The following is a 24,114-nucleotide window of genomic DNA, read 5'->3' as shown; positions in this document are numbered from 1 at the left end:
GAAGAGACGCACGAGGTTTCAGAAGTGGTGCTGAGCACCTGCGGGCTCTGACAGCCGCGGGCAGCTGATGTAGCCAGTGTCTTTCTTGGGCTCCGAAGACCGCACTTCCCAACGTTGAGAACTATTAAATGCTGTGTTCATAAGAAAACCTCCTGTTGACTTCGAAGTTGGCTCCGGATTGGTTTTGGACGGGAGCGGTCTAGGGCCGCCTGGGCCCTGCGAACGCAGAGGGCGGGTCCGGGCGCGGCGCGGAGGGGGTTAAGTCGGTTCTAGGAGGTGGGGGCGGGCCTGGCGAGCCGGGCTTGGGGCCCTTTGTTAACGGGCGCATCCGGAGCGGAGGGGGAGACGCGGCCGCGGCCATGGGCGGGCTCGCGGGGCGGCGGTGAGGCCGCATGGCGGTGCCGCGGGGGCCCGGTAGGGCGCGCCGAGCCTGCGGAGCGAGCCGGGCCTGAGCCGCGCTTAGGAGGAGCGGGGGCGCCGGCCTCGAAGGCGCGGGCACGCGAAAATGTTGGAAATTTGCTTGAAGTTGGTGGGCTGCAAATCGAAGAAGGGGCTCTCTTCGTCCTCCAGCTGTTACCTGGAAGGTAAGCCCCGGGACGGCGCCGGGAGTGAGTGGAGGCGGCCACCGTCCGGGCCTTCCTAGGCCTCGCCCGCCCGCCCGCGCGCGTTTCTTCCTCTCCCTCCCCGCGCTGCCCCCTTTCCCTTTCTCTCCCTCCCCCTCTCCCTCTCCCACTTTCTCTTGGCAGCCCCTGGGCGCAGGCCGGAGGGAAGGGTGCGGGATCCGGCCCCGCGCACTAACCCCGGGAGAGCCCGCGTCGGGATGGCGGTGTCGAGGGGGCCTCAGCTTCGAGGCTCGACCTGAAAAAGTTTTAGAAAGCCGACTCTTTAGGCTGGAACGGCCTTGCGAGCCCATGTTGTGGAATTTCCACCGTTAATTGGGAATAATGTGTCAAAAAGGTCGACTTGTGTTTGTGAACATATGATTTTCATTAAGTCTCGTGTACTACAAAGGGAATACGACTCGACCATTTATGGATGCAGAATTTCTAGTGATCTTTTCGCTCCCCCACCCCCAACCCAGACTTACCTACAGACCACGAAGAGATCTTAGACATTCTCTCTTTTTGCCGGAGAAAAGAGAGATCACACCAGATTTTAAGATTCATTTTGAATGAGTCCAGGCTTCTTTGGGGCGGGGGTGGGATCACCTCATGTTAGGCTTCTTCAGTAAAGCTCAGAGCCTGGAGCATTTCACTTTTGCTTTCTTCTCATTCTTCTCTCCTTTTTCTAATCCAATCCCATTTCCCCTTTTTTCCTGTTACTTGTCTTTCATTTTCTGTCCTAGTAAGGTGACAGCTAGGGAAAAAAAGTGAATTGAGGATGAGTGGTTATCAATTGGTAGCTTCAAGGTGGATCTGAAATTGATCTGCTTTAGGGACTGGTCATCAAGGGCTATTGATTTCAGCTGAAGAGCCTGTTTTATTTAAGAAATGTAATCCTGCTTGCATTTCTCCATCATTTTCAATGGACTTAAAATAGGAATAGCAGTGTTAAAGCTCATTTCAGAACAAGTGGGATTTCTGCTGTAGTGCCAGGAAATTGTAATGTTTTCTCTTTTAAAATGAAGGAGAAATAAACAGGCCTCATTAATTGTCTAAACTATTTTTCGTTTCTAATTTTTAAATTTGAGGGCCTGCCTTAGAGTCGCATGTGCAGCTCAAACCAAAAACACCAGTGATATAGGTGAATTTTTTTTTCTTAAAAATTTATTTACTGAGCCTGACCAGGCGGTGGCGCAGTGGATAGAGCGTCGGACTGGGATGCGGAAGACCCAGGTTCGAGACCCCGAGGTCACCAGTTTGAGCACGAGCTCATCTGGGTTGAGCAAAAAAAAAAAAAAGCTCACCAGCTCGGACCTAAGGCCCCTAAGCAGGGGTCACTCGGTCTCCTGAAGGCCCTCGGTCAAGGCACATATGAGAAAGCAATCAATGAACAACTAAGGTGTCGCAACGAGAAACTCATGATTGATGCTTACATCTCTCTCCGTTCCTGTCTGTCTGTCCTTATCTATCCCTCTCTCTGACTCTCTCTATCCCTGTAAAAAAATAATAATAAAAAAAATAAGCTAAAAAAAAAAAATTTATTTACTGATTTGGAGGAGAGAGAGACATACACACACATTGATTTTTATTGTTCCACCCAATTATGCATTCTTTGGTTGAGCCTTGCGTGTGCCCTGACCGGGGATCGAACGTATCTGGACATTGCTCCAATCAACTGAGTTACCTGGCCGGGGCCTGTTTGCCCATCTTGCCACACACAGTATGTGTACATGGGTCCCTTTCTCTCTTGTATTTGGGACCTGAGAGAAGGCTGACCCAGATGGAGTGGGTCCACAAAATCTAGCATTTGGAGAGAGGAGATGGTTTGTCCCCTAAAAGTTGGTATCTGAGCAGGCAAAATTATCTTCAGTTAATACGTGGCTTGTTTTCCAAGTTGCTCAAAATTCTGAACACATTCTCATTTACATCTGTAATGAGTTAGTATCAGGCACTATCATCTCCATTTTGCAGATGGATGCCTAAGGCCGAGTAGATGAATGGACTTTTGTAACTGCAGAGCTGGAGGAAAGTTTAGGTCACAGCAAAGCTGTGACATTGTTTTGTTTTCCTGGGGGCAAGATTTAGTGTACCTGCCTGTTTAATTACTTTTAGGTGGTGGGGAGAGATCTAAAGTGTCTTATTCCAGCGTGTCTTGAAATACTGTTGGCTCCCAGGTCTCGAAAAAAAACCACAAAGATTTTGGTACAACAGACTGCTTTGGGTTAAGGCTTCATCTGGGAAGTTATTACTGTAGGAATTCTTTATTGTTACCGAGTTTTTCTTATGTCATTGTTATATTTAATTATGGAAAAGAAATGAAACTATTGTTTTGTAGTTGAGAGAATTTAACAAACCTCAGCGATCCTTTTTTAAAGACTGGATGTGCTGTTAAGTCTCTTGGGGAAAAGTTTTTCAACATCTGGATGGATAAGTAATCTAGCCTTTCTGTTGTTTTTACTGACATCCTAAATCAGTCAATCAGTGCTTATTGACACACTGTGGGGCCCAGTCATCACAGGTCATGGAGAGAATTAAATATGGTCAAGTTTTCCATGATATCAAAGAAGGGTCAGCTGTAAATGCAACTTGATTGCACATCGACTTGCTACTCGGGCCTAGTTGTCAAAGCTATTATTAAGTGCTTACTGTGTGCCAAGCACTGTTTCAACATTCTGTAATTTCATTTGCTGACTTCCCATGATGGCCTTGTGGTTGCTTCCATTTTATTGATGAGGAAACTGAGGCACCGAAAGGTTGGGGAACTTGTCTAAGGTAACGGAGCTAGCCAGTGGTGGTACAGGGATTTGAATCCATCTGTCTGGTTCCAAAGAGCTCAGTTTAGCCACTCTATGCTTTACGGACTGTGACTGTTTATTTCCTTTGGAACTCTCTGAATGTTAGACTGGTATCTTCAGAAACACTAATGCCTGGAAAAAGACTATATTTTGTCTTACTATTCTGAAAACCTAATACTGATAAAAATAATTAGCTTTAGGCCATAGAATTAAAATGTTCTTAAGTATATATTAAGATAACTGTACATGATAAAAAAATTCTAAAAGGTTATTTCGTTAAAAGTAATTCTGTCTCCTATGTAGTTTGTCTAACCAGAGACACTTAGGAGTTTCTTCTGTGTCCTTCTGGAAATATTTTATGCATATGTAAACATTTATAGCATTTGAATTTTGTGCTTCAACTTTGTGAAAATATGTTGATAGCAGTATCTATTCATTGTGACCACATTTAGCTTTACAGTCTTTTGGTCTGCATCAAACACTGAATTTCCCGTTTATTTCTTCCCTGTAGAGATGCAAAAGAAAACATGAAAATTAGCCATTTCAATCAATTTTTTTCCAGTTTACTTTTATTTGTTCATATGTTTTTGTTTTCATCTATTGTGCATGAGTTCTGTGCAGTGGAATAAAAAACTAATGTCTGTAAAGTGAACTCTTCTTGAACTTTCAAATTTTATTTTAAGGGCCCACTTTTAAACACTTCTTTGCAGCAGTTAACTTTCTGGTGAATGCTTTATGTGGTGACGGCCACACAGACACACTTTTAAAACTTCTGCTTCAGAGAAGCTTATCCTCTCTTTCTAAATATGCTTTCCTGAGGTCATCAGATACTTGTTTAGTAACAGAGAAAATCTGAAGCTCTTTCTGTAGCTCCAAAAAAGCCAGTCAGCCCTTTTCACTTGGGACTGCATTAAAATTATTGAGCATTTATGATGTGACAGGCCATGGCACCAAGCACTTCATAGACATCCGCACTTAATCCTCATACCAGCGCTATGAGGTTTTCAGAGAAGAGCAGGGAGAAGGGTCTGTTCACTTTGATTGGAAAGACTTTTGAATTTGGAGTTAGAAGATCCCGGCTTTTGTCTGACTTATCTCAGCTTTTCTCTACTCTTACCTCTAAGACAGAGCAGACATCCTCTGTTCGGCCCATGTTAGAGGGTTGTTTTGAGGATCTGTGAGATGATTCAAGTGAAAGTTTTGAACAAATAGAATGCTAAATATATGTATTTATACCAAAATGAGGTTTCTTTGACATGTCCTTAGTTTCAGAGAGTTTTATGGTTAGGATGTTGCTAAGGTCCCATTCTTGTGAGGCATGCAGCACCGGAGCCAGCCAGCCTGGACCTAGATGCCATCCATGCTGCCCGTGACCCTGCGCTCATTGCTCTGTGAACCTGGGGGTTCTCACTTCTAAAATAAGGCTTTAGAGTGGTCCCTGCCTTGTGGGGTTGAGAGATCACATGCGTGATTTCATTTCAGTTGCTTAGCACAGCCAAGGCACAGAGCAAGATGATACCATATGATCGCTGTTTTACTTTAAACAAATACTTAACGGTCTGAAGTGTTGACGTTGCTAATTTTTCTAATGGCTGAAGTGTATTTTTTTGTTAACAAAATAATTTTGTTTCCAAGTTTATTTTTGATGCATATAATGAATATTTCCTCTCTTTGGTTTTGTTTTGTTGTTTTGTCTTTTGGGGGACTATTTTGTTTTATTTTTTGTTTGGATTTTTTTTTGGGGGGGGTTGTTGATTTGTTTTGTTTCTTTTAGAGCAAAACATTGATTTGTTGTTCCACTTATTGATACATTCATTGGTTGATTATTGTGTGTTCCCTGACCAGGGATCCATCCTACAACCTTGGCATATTGGGACAATACTCTAACCAACTGAGCTACCCAGCTAGGCCTCCTGTCTTTGGTTTTAAGGAAAAGTATTATATTTTCCCTTCCTTAGACCCTCTCTTATTCCCATGGTGAATATTTTTCTTTCTTTCTTTTTTACTAAGTGAGAGGAGGGAGGCAGAGAGAGAGATTCCCGCATGCCCCCCAACCCAGTGACTGGATGGCCTACCAGAACAGGTTTCTCCACCAAACTGCCGGTTTCCTCTAACTGCTTATCCCACCGAGTAATGTTATTCCTGTGTGGTGGTGCTTCGTTATAAACGCGCCGATATTCACGTTGCACTTTGGGCACGAATTTGAATTTAGCGAGCCACAGAACACACTGAACTTTACCGTCCACATCTCGACTGGCATGGCATGGGCTGCTCCGCTGTATACACGGTGTTACAGCGCATGCGCACATGCTGCCACATCATCCTACAGAAACTGGGAGTGTTTTCCTCTTATTTAGTGCAGATTTCACATTTCTATCATCTTTTGTTGCTTTCCTGTGACCGGTCAAAAGTGCACCATGACTTTATGGATACACTGTATAAAGTTGTACAACATGATGATTATAGTTAACAAATACTGTATTGTCTATTTGAAAGTTACAAAGAGAGTAGATCTTTATAGTTTCTTCTTCCAAGAATAAAGAAATAGAAGCTATGTGTACCTTGAATGTTAACTTATTATGATAAATCATTTCACAATGTATACATATATCAAATTATTAACCTTAAACTTACGTTATATCAATTATATCTCAGTAAAACTGGAAAAAATATTTGTAATAAGAACTGAAGATCGCCCTGGCCGGTTGGCTCAGCGGTAGAGCGTCGGCCTAGCGTGCGGAGGACCCGGGTTCGATTCCCGGCCAGGGCACACAGGAGAAGCGTCCATTTGCTTCTCCACCCCTCCGCCGCGCTTTCCTCTCTGTCTCTCTCTTCCCCTCCCGCAGCCAAGGCTCCATTGGAGCAAAGATGGCCCGGGCGCTGGGGATGGCTCTGTGGCCTCTGCCTCAGGCGCTAGAGTGGCTCTGGTCGCAAGATGGCGACGCCCAGGATGGGCAGAGCAACGCCCCCCTGGTGGGCAGAGCATCGCCCCTGGTGGGCGTGCCGGGTGGATCCCGGTCGGGCGCATGCGGGAGTCTGTCTGACTGTCTCTCCCTGTTTCCAGCTTCAGAAAAATGGAAAAGAGAAAAAAACAAACAAACAAACAAAAAAACTGAAGATCAATTGGGACATTGGAAGAACTTAACTTTTCTTTTGTTAAGAAATGGTAGGTTGTAATTAAACACAGAAGTAAGATTTCCAAAAAAAATTTTTTTTTTTTTTTTTTTTTGTATTTTTCTGAAGCTGGAAACGGGGAGAGACAGTCAGACAGACTCCCACATGCGCCCGACCGGGATCCACCCGGCACACCCACCAGGGGCGACCGCTCTGCCCACCAGGGGGCGATGCTCTGCCCCTCCGGGGCGTCGCTCTGCTGCGACCAGAGCCACTCCAGCGCCTGGGGCAGAGGCCAAGGAGCCATCCCCAGCGCCCGGGCCATCTTTGCTCCAATGGAGCCTTGGCTGTGGGAGGGGAAGAGAGAGACAGAGAGGAAGGAGGGGGGGTGGAGAAGCAAATGGGTGCTTCTCCTATGTGCCCTGGCCGGGAATCGAACCCGGGACCTCTGCACTCCAGGCTGACACTCTACCGCTGAGCCAACCAGCCAGGGCCCCCAAAAAATTCTTAACTTAGTCTCTTAATTTTTTTTAAATGGAAAATTTTAAACCTATAACCAAAGCAGACAGCATAATGAACTCCTTTATACTCATCACCCAGCTTTAATAATTATCAACTTATGGTCAATCTTGTTTTCTTGCCTTAGCGAAGTTACAGTCCCAAAGCCATTGAATAGCTTTGCTACTTAGTGACTTTTGAGAGTCTAACTTTATCCTCAGATAATGAGTTGTTCTCCAGAATTGGTTTTCAAATCCTTCTTTCTTACACCATAGGTAATTTGTTATAGTGTGTTGGGTGGTGGTGATAGAGTAGACAGACAGATGAGCAAGACAGAAAACAGGTGGAAATTAGAGAGGGAAGTGAGGGAGAGGCGAAGTGGGAGACAAAGACAAAACGGTTGAGGCAGGAAAGGCAAACAAACCAACACGACAGGGATGGGAGGCAGAGGGGTTGGGCAGAGGGAGGGTGACCTGAAGAGACAGAAACAGAGCAAGCCCTGGCCGGATAGCTCAGTAGGTTAGAGCATTGTCCCAATACACAAAGGTGGTGGGTTCAGTCCCCGGTCAGGGCGTCGGGGCACGCACTGGAACAGAGAGATGTATCTGTCTGTCTGTCTCTCAAATCAGTAAATTAAAAAAAAAAAATCTTTAAAAGAAGAAAAAAAGAAAGAGAGAGAGAGAGAAAGGGAGGGAGGGAGAGAAAGAGAGAGAGAGAAGTGCCAGACAGTGAGTGAGAGGCAGGAACAGGCAGCTGACAGCTCAGTCACTGGGGGAGAGACAGGAGTAACTTTTCTGTGTCTGTTTCCTGCTCTGTCAAATGCAGTAATAATAGAGTTTATTTACTTTGTGGGGATTTAGTGCAGATAAAGTACATGGCACACTGCTGGTCCTCAGTAAAGGATCAATAAATATCATCTTCTGTATCATGTTCTGTTGCATTAACTTTAACCTTATTACTCTTAATTTCTCTTTAGAGATCTAATTCTTACCACTCTTACCAGTCCTCAAATTTAGCTAATACCATTGTACACTGAATACCTGAAAATTGAATGCCTAAAGGCAGGCTTTGAATAGACTTAGCTATTGCTTTTGGAAGCCAAAATACTCTTTTTTGGGTCACATTCAGCTAATACTTAGGTTAGCAATAGAAATAATAATGACTGATGGGACGTTCTGGGGAAATTAATTGCCTGCCATTGGTTAGCCCTCTACTTCAGTGACTCTGGTCTAAATGGAGCAGGAGCCCTGGCCGGTTGGCTCAGTGGTAGAGCGTCGGCCTGGTGTGCGGGAGTCTCGGGTTCGATCCCTGGCCAGGGCACACAGGAGAAGCGCCCATCTGCTTCTCCACCCTTCCCCCTCTCCTTTCTCTCTATCTCTCTCTTCCCCTCCCGCAGCCGAGGCTCCATTGGAGCAGAGATGGCCCAGGCGCTGAGGTTGGCTCTGTGGCCTCTGCCTCAGGTGCTAGAATGGCTCTGGTTACAACAGAGCGACGCCCCAGATGGGCAGAGCATCGCCCCCTGGTGGGTGTGCCGGGTGGATCCCAGTCGTGCGCATGCAGGAGTCTGTCTGACTGCCTCCCTGTTTCCAACTTCAGAAAAATACAAAAAATAAAAAATAAAAATAAACGGAGCCAGAAATGTGAAGTGAGGGCTTTCAGACCACCTCAGGCCTGGCAGGCAGAGTGGGATGCTTTCCATGTGTTGCAAATGGCCTGCGACAGAAGACTACTTTTCCAGTCAGCAGGCTCACCGTGGACAGGTAGAATCTGGCTTCGTGCAGCAATGCATGGAAGCTTTTCTCCCCCACTGATAAAAGTGTGTAGAAAGCACAGAGAAATGGACTTCTTTGTTACACTTTGTATTAAGGCAGGGGTCCCCAAACTTTTTACACAGGGGGCCAGTTCACTGTCCCTCAGACCGTTGGAGGGCCGGACTATAAAAAAAAAAACTATGAACAAATCCCTATGCACACTGCACATACCTTATTTTAAATTAAAAAAAAAAAAAAAAAAAAAACAGGAACAAATACAATATTTAAAATAAAGAACAAGTAAATTTAAATCAACAAACTGACCAGTATTTCAATGGGAACTATGGACCTGCTTTTGGCAAATGAGATGGTCAATGTGCTCCTCTCACTGACCACCAATGAAAGAGGTGCCCCTTCCGGAAGTGCGGCGGGGGCCGGATAAATGGCCTCAGGGGGCCGCAGTTTGGGGACCCCTGTATTAGGGTTTGGGCCATGGTTACATTCTGTTAAAAAACATTACTGGCCCCGGCCGGTTGGCTCAGCGGTAGAGTGTCGGCCTGGCGTGCAGGGGACCCAGGTTCTATTCCCGGCCAGGGCACATAGGAGAGGTGCCCATTTGCTTCTCCACCCCCACCCCTCTCCTTCCTCTCTGTCTCTCTCTTCCCCTCCCGCAGCCAAGGCTCCATTGGAGCAAAGATGGCCCAGGCACTGGGGATGGCTTCTTGGCCTCTGCCCCAGGCGCTAGAGTGGCTCTGGTCGCGGCAGAGCAATGCCCCGGAGGGGCAGAGCATCGCCCCCAGGTGGGCAGAGCGTCCGCCCCTGGTGGGCGTGCCGGATGGATCCCGGTCAGGCGCATGCGGGAATCTGTCTGACTGTCTCTCCCCGTTTCCAGCTTCAGAAAAATATAAAAAAAAACAAAAACAAAAAACAAAAACAAACAAAAAACAACAACATTACTGCATTTCTTAATTTTCATAAAGGTTTTCCTGGTCAGGGTGCATTTGCTTTTCATCTTTACTGTCTGTCATTTCTGTTATTCTGCTATCACAGGTTAACAGATACTTAAGGTGTACTCTTAAATTGTAAATTAGTATTTCAGCTTGTTGCTAAGCACAAACAAGTGCAGGGTGTTCTACATATGAGTTCATTTTAATAAACACAGCGCAGTGTGCTCAGTCCTACATTGCATGAGGCACATGCCGAAGTCTCTCAGGGGAATGCTTGGTCCTGCCCCAAAGGAGTTGACATTATTGTGACAATAACAAGAGAAGGAATAATTAACTGCCCTATAGTGCTCTAGTGCCAGGCACCACACCTGACATCTGTACAGAAATTCTCTGCATGCAGTGTGCATTGAGTCTTCCTGAAAGCCCAAGTAGGGACAGGGTCCATGCTATTGTTGCCTTTTTGTGCAGTTGAGACACTGAGGCTCAGAAATGAACATCTTCCAGATGTGATGGGCTAAGATTTGAACAAGGCTTGTCCACCGCTGAACTCAGGCTTATTGTACTGCAAGGAACAAGTGACCAGATTCCTTTATGTGTGTCGCAGGGTGGTAACAGAAACAGACACTGAGCACCCAAATGAGGTGAAGGACAAGTGATCACCTGGGAGTGAGGTGGTAGGGAGGAGGAAGGACACATCAGGGTTATTAGAGGTAGTGAGGTCAGGAGGGTGAGCTCCAGGGAGAGGAAGTGGCCCTTGGCAAGGTGCACACAGGGGAGGCGGGCGAGGGAGGTGCAACAGGGTTTGCAGGGGGGGACTACAAAGCCTTCAGGGAAGGGGAATGAACAGTAGGGGTCATTGGGGAGGATGGTCCCAGACGGCCCCTGAAGAGCCTCATGTGCTTGCTATAGGAGCTCAGACTTCTGCAGTGGTGCCACCAAGACAACCCCAACCACGTTGTGAGGGACTGACATGCTAGGAGCGGCGTCTCCCATGTTATCTGTAAACTGCCTACTAGACTGCTCACAAAAATGTGGGGATATTTTATCGATTCATACTCATTTTGAAATATCCCTTCTGGTGATTATGTGGGCAGGGTCAAAGGAGAAGCCAGTCAGGGTGTGGAAGGGCGTAGAACTGGCAGGCCTGACCAGGGAGGTTTAGGAGGGAGAGTGGCCACGATGTGGGTGTGAACCTGATGGGATGAGAGGGGCCGAGTGGCGTGAAGGTGAGGGTTCTCATTTTACGTGGTTCTTTATGTTACATTTCCAGTGATTGTAGACTTCTTTGCAACAGACTCTCAGAAGGTGATGCAAAATTTCTTTTCTATCTTTCTTTTTTTTTTTAATTTTGGTAGAGGGAGAGGGACAGACACTGTGTATCTTCATGAAGGTTAATATGTGAACTGCAAATAGGACAGAGGTTAGAATGGAGAATTTTGTTTTTTTTGTTGTTGTTTTTTTTTTTCATTTTTCTGAAGCTGGAAACAGGGAGAGACAGTCAGACAGACTCCCGCATGCGCCCGACCGGGATCCACCCGGCACGCCCACCATGGGGCGTCGCTCTGCCCACCAGGGGGCGATGCTCTGCCCATCCTGGGCGTCGCCATGTTGCGACCAGAGCCACTCTAGCGCCTGAGGCAGAGGCCACAGAGCCATCCCCAGCGCCCGGGCCATCTTTGCTCCAATGGAGCCTTGGCTGCGGGAGGGGAAGGGAGAGACAGGGAGGAAAGCGCGGCGGAGGGATGGAGAAGCAAATGGGCGCTTCTCCTGTGTGCCCTGGCCGGGAATCGAACCCAGGTCCTCCGCACGCTAGGCCGACGCTCTACCGCTGAGCCAACCGGCCAGGGCTAGAATGGAGAATTTTGTTTTCTAAAATTGACTGGCTAGGATCATAAGAATATAAAAATATTTCAGGGGAAGTGGTAAACTTTGAGTTAATTTAAATGACTTTATTTTTTAACTTTTTGCTTTTTCAAAGAGGTTTCTCTAGAGACCTATATAACTTACTACCTATCATGTAATAAAACTTCATTTAAAAAAAATAAAAGAGAAAGAAAATTGTATAATTTGGACTTCTCGCTAATTTATAGCAGCCTTCTTTCTTGGCTCCTCTCCTTACTGGGGTTGTCCAGAACCAGATCTCTAGAGCAGGAGTTGTCAACCAGGACGGCCGCTGGGGCCTGAGATAGAATTCAGGGTTCCTGTCCTTGGATGGGAGGTGTTCCAGCTGTATTTCACTAACCTCTAATGAAAATTAGGGTTTTACTTTGAGTGCATTAATAAAGAAGCACTATCATGTTGTTTTTTTTTTTTTTTAAGTTTTGAGGACTTATTTCAATATAATTGTTTCCTTTTGCAATCCTTTGTATTGATGCATTTGTGAGCTTTATTCTGGGAGTCCCTGGCCGTCACCAGAAGGTCCATTGCACAGCATAGACGAAGACCCCCTTCCTTAGTGGCCTTGTTGGGTCAGGCTGCCCTTGGATTCCTGTAGATCCTGCTTCCCTTGCTGGGCATGATCTTGTTCGGGTCACCTCTTCCCTAGCCCCTCAATGACTCTCGGCCCCCGTGTCTGTGTTGTAAATGAACAGGACAGCACTTGTCTCCCGATAGACCTCGGCTTGCGGCCCGGCACACACTCATTGGCTATGTTTCTCCCGCATGCGGCTCTTCCTTGCAGCATTGCCATCATGCCCTTTCCTGCTCCTCGGCAGCTGACACAGCGTTGGGTGCTGGGAAATGTTTGTTCAGAGTGTGAAGTTAATGCCGACGCTGTTGTTAGCTAATAAACTTGTTTTTAAAATAATTTTAGCTGTTCTGGGTGAGAGTGTCAATGACAGAGGACCATGTAGACTGTAGATAAAATTATTCTCATCAAGTTCAAATTGTGGGAAATAATACTTTACCTCCAAGCTCATATTATAAAAAGATGTATGAGACTCTTAGAAACTGACTTGAGAATAGTCTGAGCATGATCTCATCAGTTGGAACAGAGTAGGAAATAAAACACGAAGCCTTCCCTCTTTTTTTCGGAGGGTCTGTTTCATAGATTTTTAAATTACAGAGATTCTTTGCACTGGAGGATAATAGTGAAGGGCCTACAAAGAAAATAAGAATAAAGCAACATGGGTTTAAGAAATTGAATGTGAGCAAAAGCAAAGAGAATGTTGATCACATCTGACACGCCCTGCCCTCTCGCCCCTCCCTGACCCTGAAATGGTGGACACAAAGTGCTCTGGTTGGACAGTAGAGAGACAGCAGAGGAACCCCAGAGGGCACCACGGCCGTAGGCACGAGTGGCCACAGTAAGGTGGGAAGTTTCCCAGGGATGTTTTTCCTGGAGGTGCAGTCTCCCCTCCCATCCAAACTGTGAAGTAGCCTCGCCAGGCCCTGGAGTGCACAAGATTTTCCTTCCCTTCCTGTTGGCCAGTGGCAGCGGATTCAGGGCAGCAGCCCCTGGAAGTCTACACCAGATATGCTCTATCAGAGAATCTTTTGTAAACATTTCTGACCAGTGACTCACGGTTTTAAGAATGTATTATTCTGTATCAAATGATCTTTAAATTATACTTTAAAGACCCAACCCATTTTCTTAGAATACTGTCTTAATGAGTTAATTATGCAGAGGCCCAGTGAATTCTGTGGCATTTCCAGTTTGATACTTTTATAGTTGGAGCCCCAGCTTTTTAGAGGTTTGTAGATGTCACCATTCTTGGTGCTTACATGGTTGATTAATGACTTTTCCTGAGTTTTGTTGATGATGGAAACCTTTTAATTAACAGTATGGTGAAATAAAAATAGGATTTTATATATTTATTTTAATCCCTTTTTTTTTTTTAAGCAAGAAAGAGACAGGAAGGGAGACAGATGAGAAGCATCAGCTCCTAGTTGCAGCACTTTAATTGTTCATTGATTGCTTTCTCATATGTCCTTTGACCAAGGGGCTCCAGCTGAGCCAGCAACCCCTTGCTCAAGCCGTTGACCTTGGGCTTCAAGCCAGCAACCTTTGGGCTCAAGCCAGTGACCTTGGGGTCATGTATGCAATCCCATACTCAAGCCTGAGACCTCAGGATTTCAAACCTGGGTCCTCAGCATCCCAGGTCGATGCTCTATCCACTGTGCCACTACCTGGTCAGCCTATTTATTTTAATCTTTTTTTTTAAGACTTAAAAAAATTTTATTCACATATTTTGGAGAGAGGATGGTGGAGAGAGAGAGAGAAACATACATTGTTTCTATATGTGCCTTGACCAAGGATCAAAATGGCAACGCCTACAGAGAAGGTCTGTGCTCTAACCAACCAATCTGTCCAGCCAGGGCAACAATAGGGTTTTAAATGGAATGAGAGACACTTTTGAAGATACAGATCTAAATATATGTAAGATATGAACCAGCAAGGATGCTACAGAAAACGTTCGCTAAACACACATGTGTGCGCGCACACACAATAATAGCAGTTGCTAAACTCTTCTTTCCCAAGACTTAACAATAGCGACAAGATCCATTAGACGGGCAGAAGAGAGGAGCTAATTGGGCATCATTTTTTTTTTTTAAGCGAGAGAGGACAGACAGAAAGGGGGAGAGATGAGTAAGCATCAGTTATTTGTTGCAGCACCTTAGTTGTTCATTGATTGCTTTCTCATATGTGCCTTGACCAGTGGGCTCCAGCAGAGCAAGTGACCCCTTGCACAAGCCAGCGACCCCACACTCAAGCCAGATGAGCGTGCATTCAAGCCAGCCACCTCGGGGTTTCAAACCTGGGTCCTCAGCATCCCAGGCTGACACTATCCATTGCGCCACCGCTTGGTCAAGCTGGGCATCTTTTTTTTTTTAAGGAAGTCTTCAGACTTTTTTAGTGGGACTGGCAGAAAGTTAATGTATTAAGCAAGGGAGGTTTAAGTACATTCTGCAACTTTGGCCTTGTAAGCTGTGATCATTTTTAAGGTTGATGAGCATAGTTCTCTATGAAATGAAGCAAGGAACTTGGCATTTATACATTGTGAGTCAATTTTGACATCAGCCTGGATTGGGAATTGACTGGAAGGTTTTGGGGTTGGACTGTGGCTCCGCTCGATCCAGAGGCATGCATGAGCAATACTTCCCTTTGGGCTTTGGCCATTAATTTGTGGAATGGAGCAAGAACTGGAAAGGAAAATTGAGAGACTGCCTTGGATTTCCTCACGTCCTGTTGAATCAAAAAGCAGCGGGAGGCCCTTTCCTTCCTGACAAAGGCCTCATCCCTTCACATGAAATTCCCAGCATCTGTCTCCATGTTAGGGACAGTCCCTCTTTAACCCATACTTTAAATCGGTGGTCACCTCTGGGCGAGTATCTATGTTCTGCCTATTCCAGGTGTTTTCCAGGCCACTTCCCCTGATTATGTAATTTTGATCAAATCCAGATGCTGCAGAATGCTTGATAGAAGAGGTCAAATGGCATTTGAGAAGAAACGCATTTCTGTATTTATGACTTTGGTTTAATTTCCTGTATGGGCCTTGTCTGCCAAAGTTGCATGCTCATGGCTGCGAGGTGAGGACACTAGAGGGAAACACACCAGTACTTCTTCAGGACAGCTGAGGAAGATGCCCTCCTCCCCCAGTGTACTTTTCCTCCTTAGCTTATTGATTATATGTCAGCTGGTTTCTATTTATAAGTTTTTCTGTTTTTGTAATGACAGCATCCACAGTCATTGTGAGAAATATGCCCCAAAACAATGAAGAAAAACAATGAAGAAAAATTTAAATTTTCACTACCCTTAGTTAACTGTTGTTCATGTTATGGCGTAGTTCATTCTGAACTTTTTTCTTTAAAAATTTTTTTTTCTTTTTTTTTACAGAGAGAGAGAGAGAGAGAGAGAGAGAGGGATAGACAGGGACAGACAGACAGGAACGGAGAGATGAGAAGCATCAATCATTAGTTTTTCATTGTGCATTGCGACACTTTAGTTGTTCATTGATTACTTTCTTCATATGTGCCTTGACCGCGGGCCTTCAGCAGAATGAGTGACCCCTTGCTCGAGCCAGCGACCTTGGGTCCAAGCTAGTGAGCTTTTGCTCAAACCAGATGAGCCCATACTCAAGCCAGCGACCTTGGGCTCAAGCTGGTGAGGCTTGCTCAAATCAGATGCGTCTGCGCTCAAGCTGGCGACCTCAGGGTCTCGAACCTGGGTCCTCGGCATTTCAGTCTGACGCTCTATCTACTGCGCCACTGCCTGGTCAGGCTAAAAATATTTTGAATAGCTTTATGAATATATTCTGCTTTAGGGATGGGACCATAAACTAACTTATCTCGGGTTGATAAATATTTTGTATTTTTCTTTTCCTATGTTGTTATTTAAAAATCAGTATATACAGATCACTGTGTGGATCTCTTAGGATAAATTTCTAGAGGTTTGTCAAATGTTACAGAATTTGTAGAAGACTCAGTTCATTTTTCGTTTCCCTTCTAAAATGTTACAGCAGTTTCTATACCAAATACTAGCATAGTGTTAGTACCCTTTCATTGAAGTCTCACACTGTTACCCTCATGAAAATGTATCTGCCAACTTGATGAAGAATTTGCATCTCTTTGATTACTAGCAGGTTAACACGCATCCGTGTTTAATGGTTATTTAAGTTTTCTGTGAATTGTTTATTTATGGTTTTGGTCCATTTTTCCATAGTGGAGGGATTGGTCTTGTTCTTTTTATTTTATTTTTTATTTTTCTGAAGTGAGAAGCGGGGAGGCAGAGAGACAACTCCCACACATGCCCGACCGGAATCCACCTGGCATGGCCACCAGGGAGCGATGCTCTGCCCATCTGGGACGTTGCTCTGTTGCAGCTGGAGCCATTCTAGTGCCTGAGGTGGAGGCCATGGAGCCATCGTCAGCGCCCAGGCCAACTTTGCTCCCATGGAGCGTTGGCTGCGGGAGGGTAGAGAAAGACAGTGAGAAAGGTGAGGGGGAGGGGTGGAGAAGCAGATGGGCGCTTCTCCTGTGTGCCCTAACCAGAAATCGAACCCAGCACTTATACATGCTGGGCCGATGCTCTACCACTGAGCCAACTGGCCAGGGCTGTCTTGTTCTTTTGATATGCAGAAGTTCTTTTATGTTAAGAATCACTCTTTTTTTTAATTTTTATTTATTTTTATTTTTTTACAGAGACAGAGAGTGAGTCAGAGAGAAGGACAGACAGGGACAGACAGACAGAAACTGAGAGAGATGAGAAGCATCAATCATTAGTTTTTCATTGCGCGTTGCAGCACCTTAGTTGTTCATTGATTGCCTTCTCATATGTGCCTTGACCGTGGGCCTTCAGCAGACCAAGTAACCCCTTGCTGGAGCCAGCGACCTTGGGTTCAAGCTGGTGGGCTTTTCTTCAAACCAGATGAGCCCGCACTCAAGCTGGCGACCTCGGGGTCTCGAACCTGGGTCCTCTGCATCCCAGTCTGACGCTCTATCCACTGCGCCACCGCCTGGTCAGGCAAGAGAATCACTCTTTACCTAATAGTTTTACTTACTAGAACAGCAATAACTTGTGACTTCTGCTTAACTGGCTTGCTAAATTGACCCTTGCCCTGCCTGCCCTCCCCACAGCTCAGCGACAGGCCCCACGCCACTGCCATACACGCAACATTGCTCTTGCCACCGGAGTTGCAGCCCCACTGAAGCATCGTGTTTCTTTCCAGATCTGTTTAGGTTAGATATACTTCTTGTTTTAATTACTTGGTTAATATGAAACCAGTGAAATCTAAATGTGAAAGGAATTCTTTCTATAAAAATAAATGCTTTAGACAGACTCAGTAAAGGCAGGTAACTTAAAAAACTGCTACTGGATTAGGGGTGATTAAGGCAACTGTGGATAGTTGGAAGGGATGCACACGGATACATAGCAAATGGCTCGGAGTTCTCCCTGCACCTGTGGACAGTGAGCCGAGGTGGGATGGTGCGTACGGTAGGACTTGCAGAAGACACTGAAAGGGTGGGCTTTGGCCATACAGTCAGGACGAGCAAACCAGTGTATGTTCCAGGGCGGCGGGAGAGCATATTTTAATTAAGGTTTACTTTATCAGTAATACAAAAGTTAGAATTGAAAGACCTTTGTTATTTATGTTCTGTTGGTTTATTCCAAAGAGATATGTTAGAGAACGTCTATTTCTGAATGTTGCCCAGTCATGTTTCTGGAAGTTTAGCTTAGTCCCTCACATATCTTTGGTACCTCCAGTGGGCTTTCTTTTCTTTTAAGTGAATGCTGCAGAATCAGGCCTATCCTTGAGATAGATTTTATTACCTAAGAAAAGATATTTGAGCATCCTCTAAATCTATAGAGAGAAAAATTGAAACAATTTTCTTTTGTTACCATTTGGGTTTGGCTTAAGCATGTGGTAGGCAGATCCTTTCATTCTTTTCAAGTTAGAATCCCCCCCCTTTTTTTTTATAAATAAATTTTTATTTTAATGGGGTGACATCAATAAATCAGGGTACATACATTCAAAGAAAACATTTCCAGGTTATCTTGTCATTTAGTTCTGTTGCATACCCATCACCCGAAGAGAGATCATCCTCCGCCACCCTCCATCCAGTTCTCTCTGTACCCCTCCCCCTTCCCCTCTCCCTCCTTCCCTCCCCCCACCCCCCCGTAACCACCACACTCCTGTCCATGCCTCTTAGTCTCGCTTTTATGTCCCACCAATGTATGGAATCCTGCAGTTCCTGTTTTTTTCTGATTTGCTTATTTCACCCCGCACAATGCTACCAAGACTCCACCATTCCGCTGTAAGTGATCCAATGTCACCATTTCTCCTAGCTGAATAATATACCATGGTGTATATGTGCCCCATCTTCTTCATCCAGTCCTCTATTTTTTTTACAGTGATTAAAAGCCTTAAAGCAAACTCTTGGCCAATACAGCAAGAATCCATAAAAGAGTAGTGTCCTTAACATGTTCCCCAAGTCCAAGTTGGCCCTATCACCATGCCAAATCCCTGAAAAATGCAACCCAACCACAGTTCAGTCTGTTAGGAGCTGTCACAGGGAGCAGGAGTCCAGGAAATTTCCCCACAGGAAAAGTCCACATGGCACTGGAATTGTCACCATTCTATACTTTGCAGCTCATGTCCAAGTCCCAATGACCACTGCTTCTAGCTGGTAATGATTCAGGTAGACTGGAAAAAGCCATTTGCAGCATGCATGGATATGGAGCTTCTGTTCTCCTCTGCCTGGAGAGTTGAGACCAGGTTGCTTTTCCCTGGAGCTCTGTGACTGTGGCCTGGTAAAGAGAACCTTGGGATACTCTAAGCTGGGTGGCAAAGGTAAATTCATAATACAAGTTGGCAAAAGGAGGAAAGAGAGCTCTAAATTAGGAGTAGGTCCCAGCCTGAAATATGAGTGGGGCATTGAGGTAGGAGGGATAAAGGAAACACTATATATTAAGCAAAGCAGCAGAAAATAGGACTATCAACACCCACAACAGAGATCTTTGAGGGAAGAATAAAAAACCTGACTGTTCAGGCAAAACATAGTTAAGTGGCCCTTGTGCGAATGAGATCAGTTTACCTGCTTCTTGGAAGAAATACCCTAGGCTCGTCCACAGTGTCGTAGATGGGGCCGACGGCCCTGGGCACCTTCAGCCTTCAGTGGCAAACCCCAGCTTTCTGGGCAAGGTTAGGTCATAGGTGGCTGGAGCAGGGCTGGAAGAGACTGAACCCTCCCTTAGAGGAGTGAGGGGGCAGCCCACCTTCCAGTGTCCCTGTTTCTAATAAAGAAGGTAGTAGTTTGCAGGCAAAAAAGATTTGGTGTCTCCTGTTCATCAGCATTCAAAAGAAATGTAAATTTTTTTTTTTTTTTAAGTAAAAAACATGATATGGTAGACCTGTCGGAGTCATTGGCCTGGTGTGCAGGATTCCCGGGTTTGATTCCTGGCCAGAGCACACAGGAGAAGCGCCCATCTACCTCTCCATTCCTCCCCCTCTCCTTCCTCTTCGTCTCTCTCCTCCAGCCCGCAGCCAAGGCTCCACCGGTTCAAATCCACCCTGGGCACTAAGGATGGCCCCATGGCCTCCACCCCAGTCGCTAGAATGGCTCCGGTTGTAACAGAGCAACATCCCAGATGGGCAGAGCATTCCCCCCGGTAGGCATGCCAGGTGGATCCCAGTCAGGCGCATGCAGGAGTCTGTCCGACTGCCTCCCCATCCCCATCCTCAGAAATATACAAAAAATAAATAAATAAAAGAAAAAATACTAAAAAAAAGGGGGGACATCCCCTTCTTTTTTAAAAAAAAAGTTTGATTTTTTATTGTAGTTTCCTTAAATGGTATTCAGAGTTCATTCTATAATATCCTTACAACTACTAAGATCTACTTGCAGTAGATGTGCTGGTTTCAAAGAAGCCTTGTGTCTATTTGTAATTATTAGAGAAATTCTAAAGCATTTGAGCACAGTTCAAGAAAAAGAAAGGCAAGAAGAAACTTCAGGAGAAAATAATGCACTGTTTGACCCTGCAGTGACTAACAATCACACATTCCTAATACAAGAGATGGTGACTGGTTTTCAACATTTAGAATCTTCCTGTATACAAAACATGAAAGATTTTATTGCTACAGAATAGAAGACACTTATTAACTTGCACAAGGTAACAACGAACAGAGTGAGGAAAGCTGGAAGGAAGGTTATAACATTCGTGTCTTATGAGGAAGATACACCGCTCGCAAAAATTAGGGGATATTTCAAAATGAATATGAAGCGATAAAATAGCCCCTAATTTTTGTGAGCAGTATAGTTGAGAGATGCTGTCTCCAGCTGGTAGAACAGGAAATAAGGTGTAGCCTGACCTGTGGTGGCGCAGTGGATAGAGTATTGACCTAGAGCACTAAAGTCACTGGTTCGAAACCCTGGGCTTGCCTGGTCAAGGCACATACAACAAGCAAGCAGTGAACAACCAAAGTGAAGCAACTATGATTTGATACTTCTTGCTGCCCCCTTTTCTGTAAAATCAAATAAAATCTTTAAAGAAAGAAAAGGTGTAAGTCTGTTTCAAAAAATATAGAAAGCTACCCAGTAGAGGATAGCGCAGGAGAACTGGGGGAGGGGTGCAGGCGGTGTATGATACAGCTTATGTTCAGAGAGAGGGAAATGGTCACCAAGAAAAAGCTGTTGCCCCTGGTGTAGAAGAGAGTGGTCTTTATTAAAAGCCCTTCTGTAATATTTGATTTTTAAATTATGTGCATATGTTAACTTTAATACATTTTAAAATGTTTTAAAGCAAGGAACTTTCTCTCCATGTTATAACATAAGAAGTGGCAGACTTATGAGGATTGACTGTTCCATTTCTAACTGAATTCATTCTGAATTAATGAATTTGAAAGGCTTAAACTATTTGGGAACATCACCTTGGAATGCAGATACTTAGTGTCTTTCACAAGCTTTGGGAAAGGAAGAGGCCATTTTTTACTCCACCTTTCTTATTAGTATCTAATGCACACAGGTGTTAAGAAACAAAACAGCCTGACCAGGCGGTGGCACAGTGAATAGAGTGTCGGTCTGGGATGCAGAGAACCCAGGTCCGAGACCCCGATGTCACCAGCTTGAGTGCGGGCTCATCTGGCTTGAGCAAAAAGCTCACCAGCTTGGACCCAAGGTCACTGGCTTGAGCAAGGGGTTACTCGGTCTGCCGAAGGCCCACAGTCAAGGCACATATGAGAAAGCAATCACTGAACAACTAAGGTGTCGCAACGAAAAAACTAATGATTGATGCTTCTCATCTCTCTCTGTTCCTGTCTGTCTGTCTCTATCTATCCCTCTCTCTGACTCTCTCTCTGTCCCAGTAAAATAAATAGATAGATAGATAAGGGATGTATAATTCTGGAAGTTCAGACTTTTTTTGCTACTGAAAATAACATTAATTTTCCCCCCAATTCTTCTTCTTTTTTTCATTTCCCTGTTTCTCTTGCAGAAGCCCTCCAAAGGCCAGTCGCGTCGGACTTCGAGCCCCAAGGTCTGAGCGAAGCAGCTCGGTGGAACTCCAAGGAAAACCTTCTTGCTGGTCCCAGTGAAAATGACCCCAACCTTTTCGTTGCACTGTATGACTTCGTGGCCAGTGGGGATAATACTCTGAGCATAACTAAAGGTAAAAGGGCCGGGGCAGCAGGTGACCATTGTGGGGAGCCAGAAATTGGGGGGACTGTGGCAGGATTGTTCACCCCTTGGCTGAATAAAAGAGCAGATTTAAAGTTTGGAATGCAGAAATAGCCAAAAAAAATAACAGCATCTTTATAAAGAGAGTCATTTCCCTTGAGAGAAGTTCCTGAACAGTAGTCCTTCGCAAAAACAGAGCCTTCCTTATTTTTTACTGAAAAAGACACCTGGACCAAACACTGAAACACTTTTTTTAAAAAAAGTATTTTTTCTCCTAAAAAGCTTTATTATATTAGGAACAAAGCACTTGAGTAAACAAAAATAATAGATTTATAAACACTGAGGCCCTATGTTTTATCTCTATATTCAATACAAACAGGAAGCTTCATATAAAATGTACTCTTTACACACTTAAAATGCTTATATTGAAGTGGACTGTTAAAATGAAGTAGGTATTTAGGAATTTGGAAGTTTTTAGTAATCAAACAAGACTGAGTGAGTGGGAGTGAATCAGCCCTGGAAGCTGACGTGTCTGATTTGGTTCTTGTTTTCGCAGGTGAAAAGCTCCGGGTCTTAGGCTACAATCACAATGGGGAATGGTGTGAAGCCCAAACCAAAAATGGCCAAGGGTGGGTCCCAAGCAACTACATCACCCCCGTCAACAGTCTAGAGAAGCATTCCTGGTACCACGGGCCGGTGTCCCGCAATGCCGCCGAGTACCTGCTGAGCAGCGGGATCAACGGCAGCTTCCTGGTGCGGGAGAGTGAGAGCAGCCCTGGGCAGAGGTCCATCTCACTGAGATACGAAGGGAGGGTGTACCACTACAGGATCAACACTGCTTCTGACGGCAAGGTGGGGCCCCAGCCTCGCAGCTGATGGGCGGGCGGGCTGGGAGGGGAGTCTTTGGCCAGGAGGACCCAGAGGGCCTGCTGCTGGGTTGGTAAGTTACTGGAACAAAGCTCAGCCAAGAAGATGTCTGAAGAAGCTTTCCAGTAGACAGCAGGTGTCAATTTATTAACCGTATGAAAGTCGTTCTACTGAGGATTGATCACATGATACTGCAAGGGCTGGTGTGGCTCTCTAATTGTCCTGCTGGACTTTTGTTGTTAGCAGTTCTGTAAGATAGGTAGGGGATCTCTTGGGCCTCATGCATACCTCTTACGTTAAGATTCTTCTTTGTAAAAAGTTCCTTATGATAGTAATTTGTCTTCAATAAGAAAAATTCAGACAAAGATGGATATTTTAAAAGTGAAAAGCCACCTTAATAGCACCTCCCCCAAGTAAATCTGATATATAGCCTTCTTTCTGTAGATAAAATTGTGTGTGTGTGTATGTGTGTGTCTGTACACAGTTTTTATACAAAAACAGGATCATGTTATACCTGTAGATGTTGAAACCCAAACTGTAGTTTTGTAAAGAAGTTGAGCTACTGCCCTGAATGGGTAGCTCAGCTGGCTAGAGCGTCGTCCCTATAAAAGTCAGTCTCCGGTGGGGCACATAAAAGTCAACCAATGAGTGCACGAATGGGTGGGACAGTGGAGCAGTGCTTTTCTCTGTCTCCCTCCCTCTTTCTCTCTTAAAAATAAAATATTGCAATACAAAAATTTAAAAGAAGTTGATATACTAGATCACTTTGTGATTTTCATATAAAGTCCTTAAGAGTCCCTGAAGGGAAGGGAGGGAGGAGCATTTACTGAGTTCCTGCTGTGTGCTGGGGCATTTTTCTATCTTTCTCTCTTTTAAACTTCACCTCAGTCATTCTTCAGGACAGGTGTTGCTGTCATCTGCATTTTTGCATTAAGGAATGGATGCTCAAGAGGGGGGGCATTTCTTGCCCCAGGTTACCTAGCGAGTGTTGATGGCACTAAGCTGCGATCCCTGGTCTGTTCTGCTGCACTGCTGCTCTGTCGCTGAGGGTGTGGCGAGGCGGGTTGTGGGGGTGGGTCCAGATGGTGTGTGCATTCTTTTTGTTTGTTTGTTTGTTTTACAGAGACAGAGAGAGAGAGTCAGAGAGAGGGATAGACAGGGACAGACAGGAACGGAGAGATGAGAAGCATCAATCATTAGTTTTTCCTTGAGCGTTTCAACACCTTAATTGTTCATTGATTGCTTTCTCATATGTGCCTTGACCGTGGGCCTTCAGCAGACCGAGCAACCCTTTGCTTGAGCCAGCGACCTTGGGCTCAAGCTGGTGAGCTTTTTGCTCAAACCAGATGAGCCTGTGCTCAAGCTGGCGACCTCGGGGTCTCGAACCCAGGTCGTCCACATCCCAGCCCTACGCTCTATCCACTGCGCC

At 45.2% G+C, this 24,114-nt stretch overlaps 1 protein-coding gene across 2 annotated transcripts in view; it reads left to right on the top strand.

Moving 5' to 3' along the window:
- The window catches only part of ABL1 (ABL proto-oncogene 1, non-receptor tyrosine kinase), a 140,322-nt gene that overhangs the window by 87,729 nt on the left and 28,479 nt on the right, over positions 1 to 24,114 (top strand). The window contains exons 1-3 of one of the 2 annotated variants that reach the window (XM_066255940.1): positions 327 to 584; positions 21,637 to 21,810; positions 22,375 to 22,670. In XM_066255940.1, coding sequence (XP_066112037.1) covers positions 506 to 584; positions 21,637 to 21,810; positions 22,375 to 22,670 — 549 coding nt within the window. In that variant the 5' untranslated portion in view covers positions 327 to 505. Of the gene's footprint in view, positions 1 to 326; positions 585 to 21,636; positions 21,811 to 22,374; positions 22,671 to 24,114 lie in introns of those variants that run through there. The other variant, XM_066255939.1, reaches the window with a different exon arrangement.

Source organism: Saccopteryx bilineata, chromosome 2, assembly GCF_036850765.1.
Source record: "Saccopteryx bilineata isolate mSacBil1 chromosome 2, mSacBil1_pri_phased_curated, whole genome shotgun sequence".
Taxonomy (NCBI): Eukaryota; Metazoa; Chordata; class Mammalia; order Chiroptera; family Emballonuridae; genus Saccopteryx; species Saccopteryx bilineata.
This window is presented reverse-complemented; position numbering and strand designations above follow the sequence as displayed.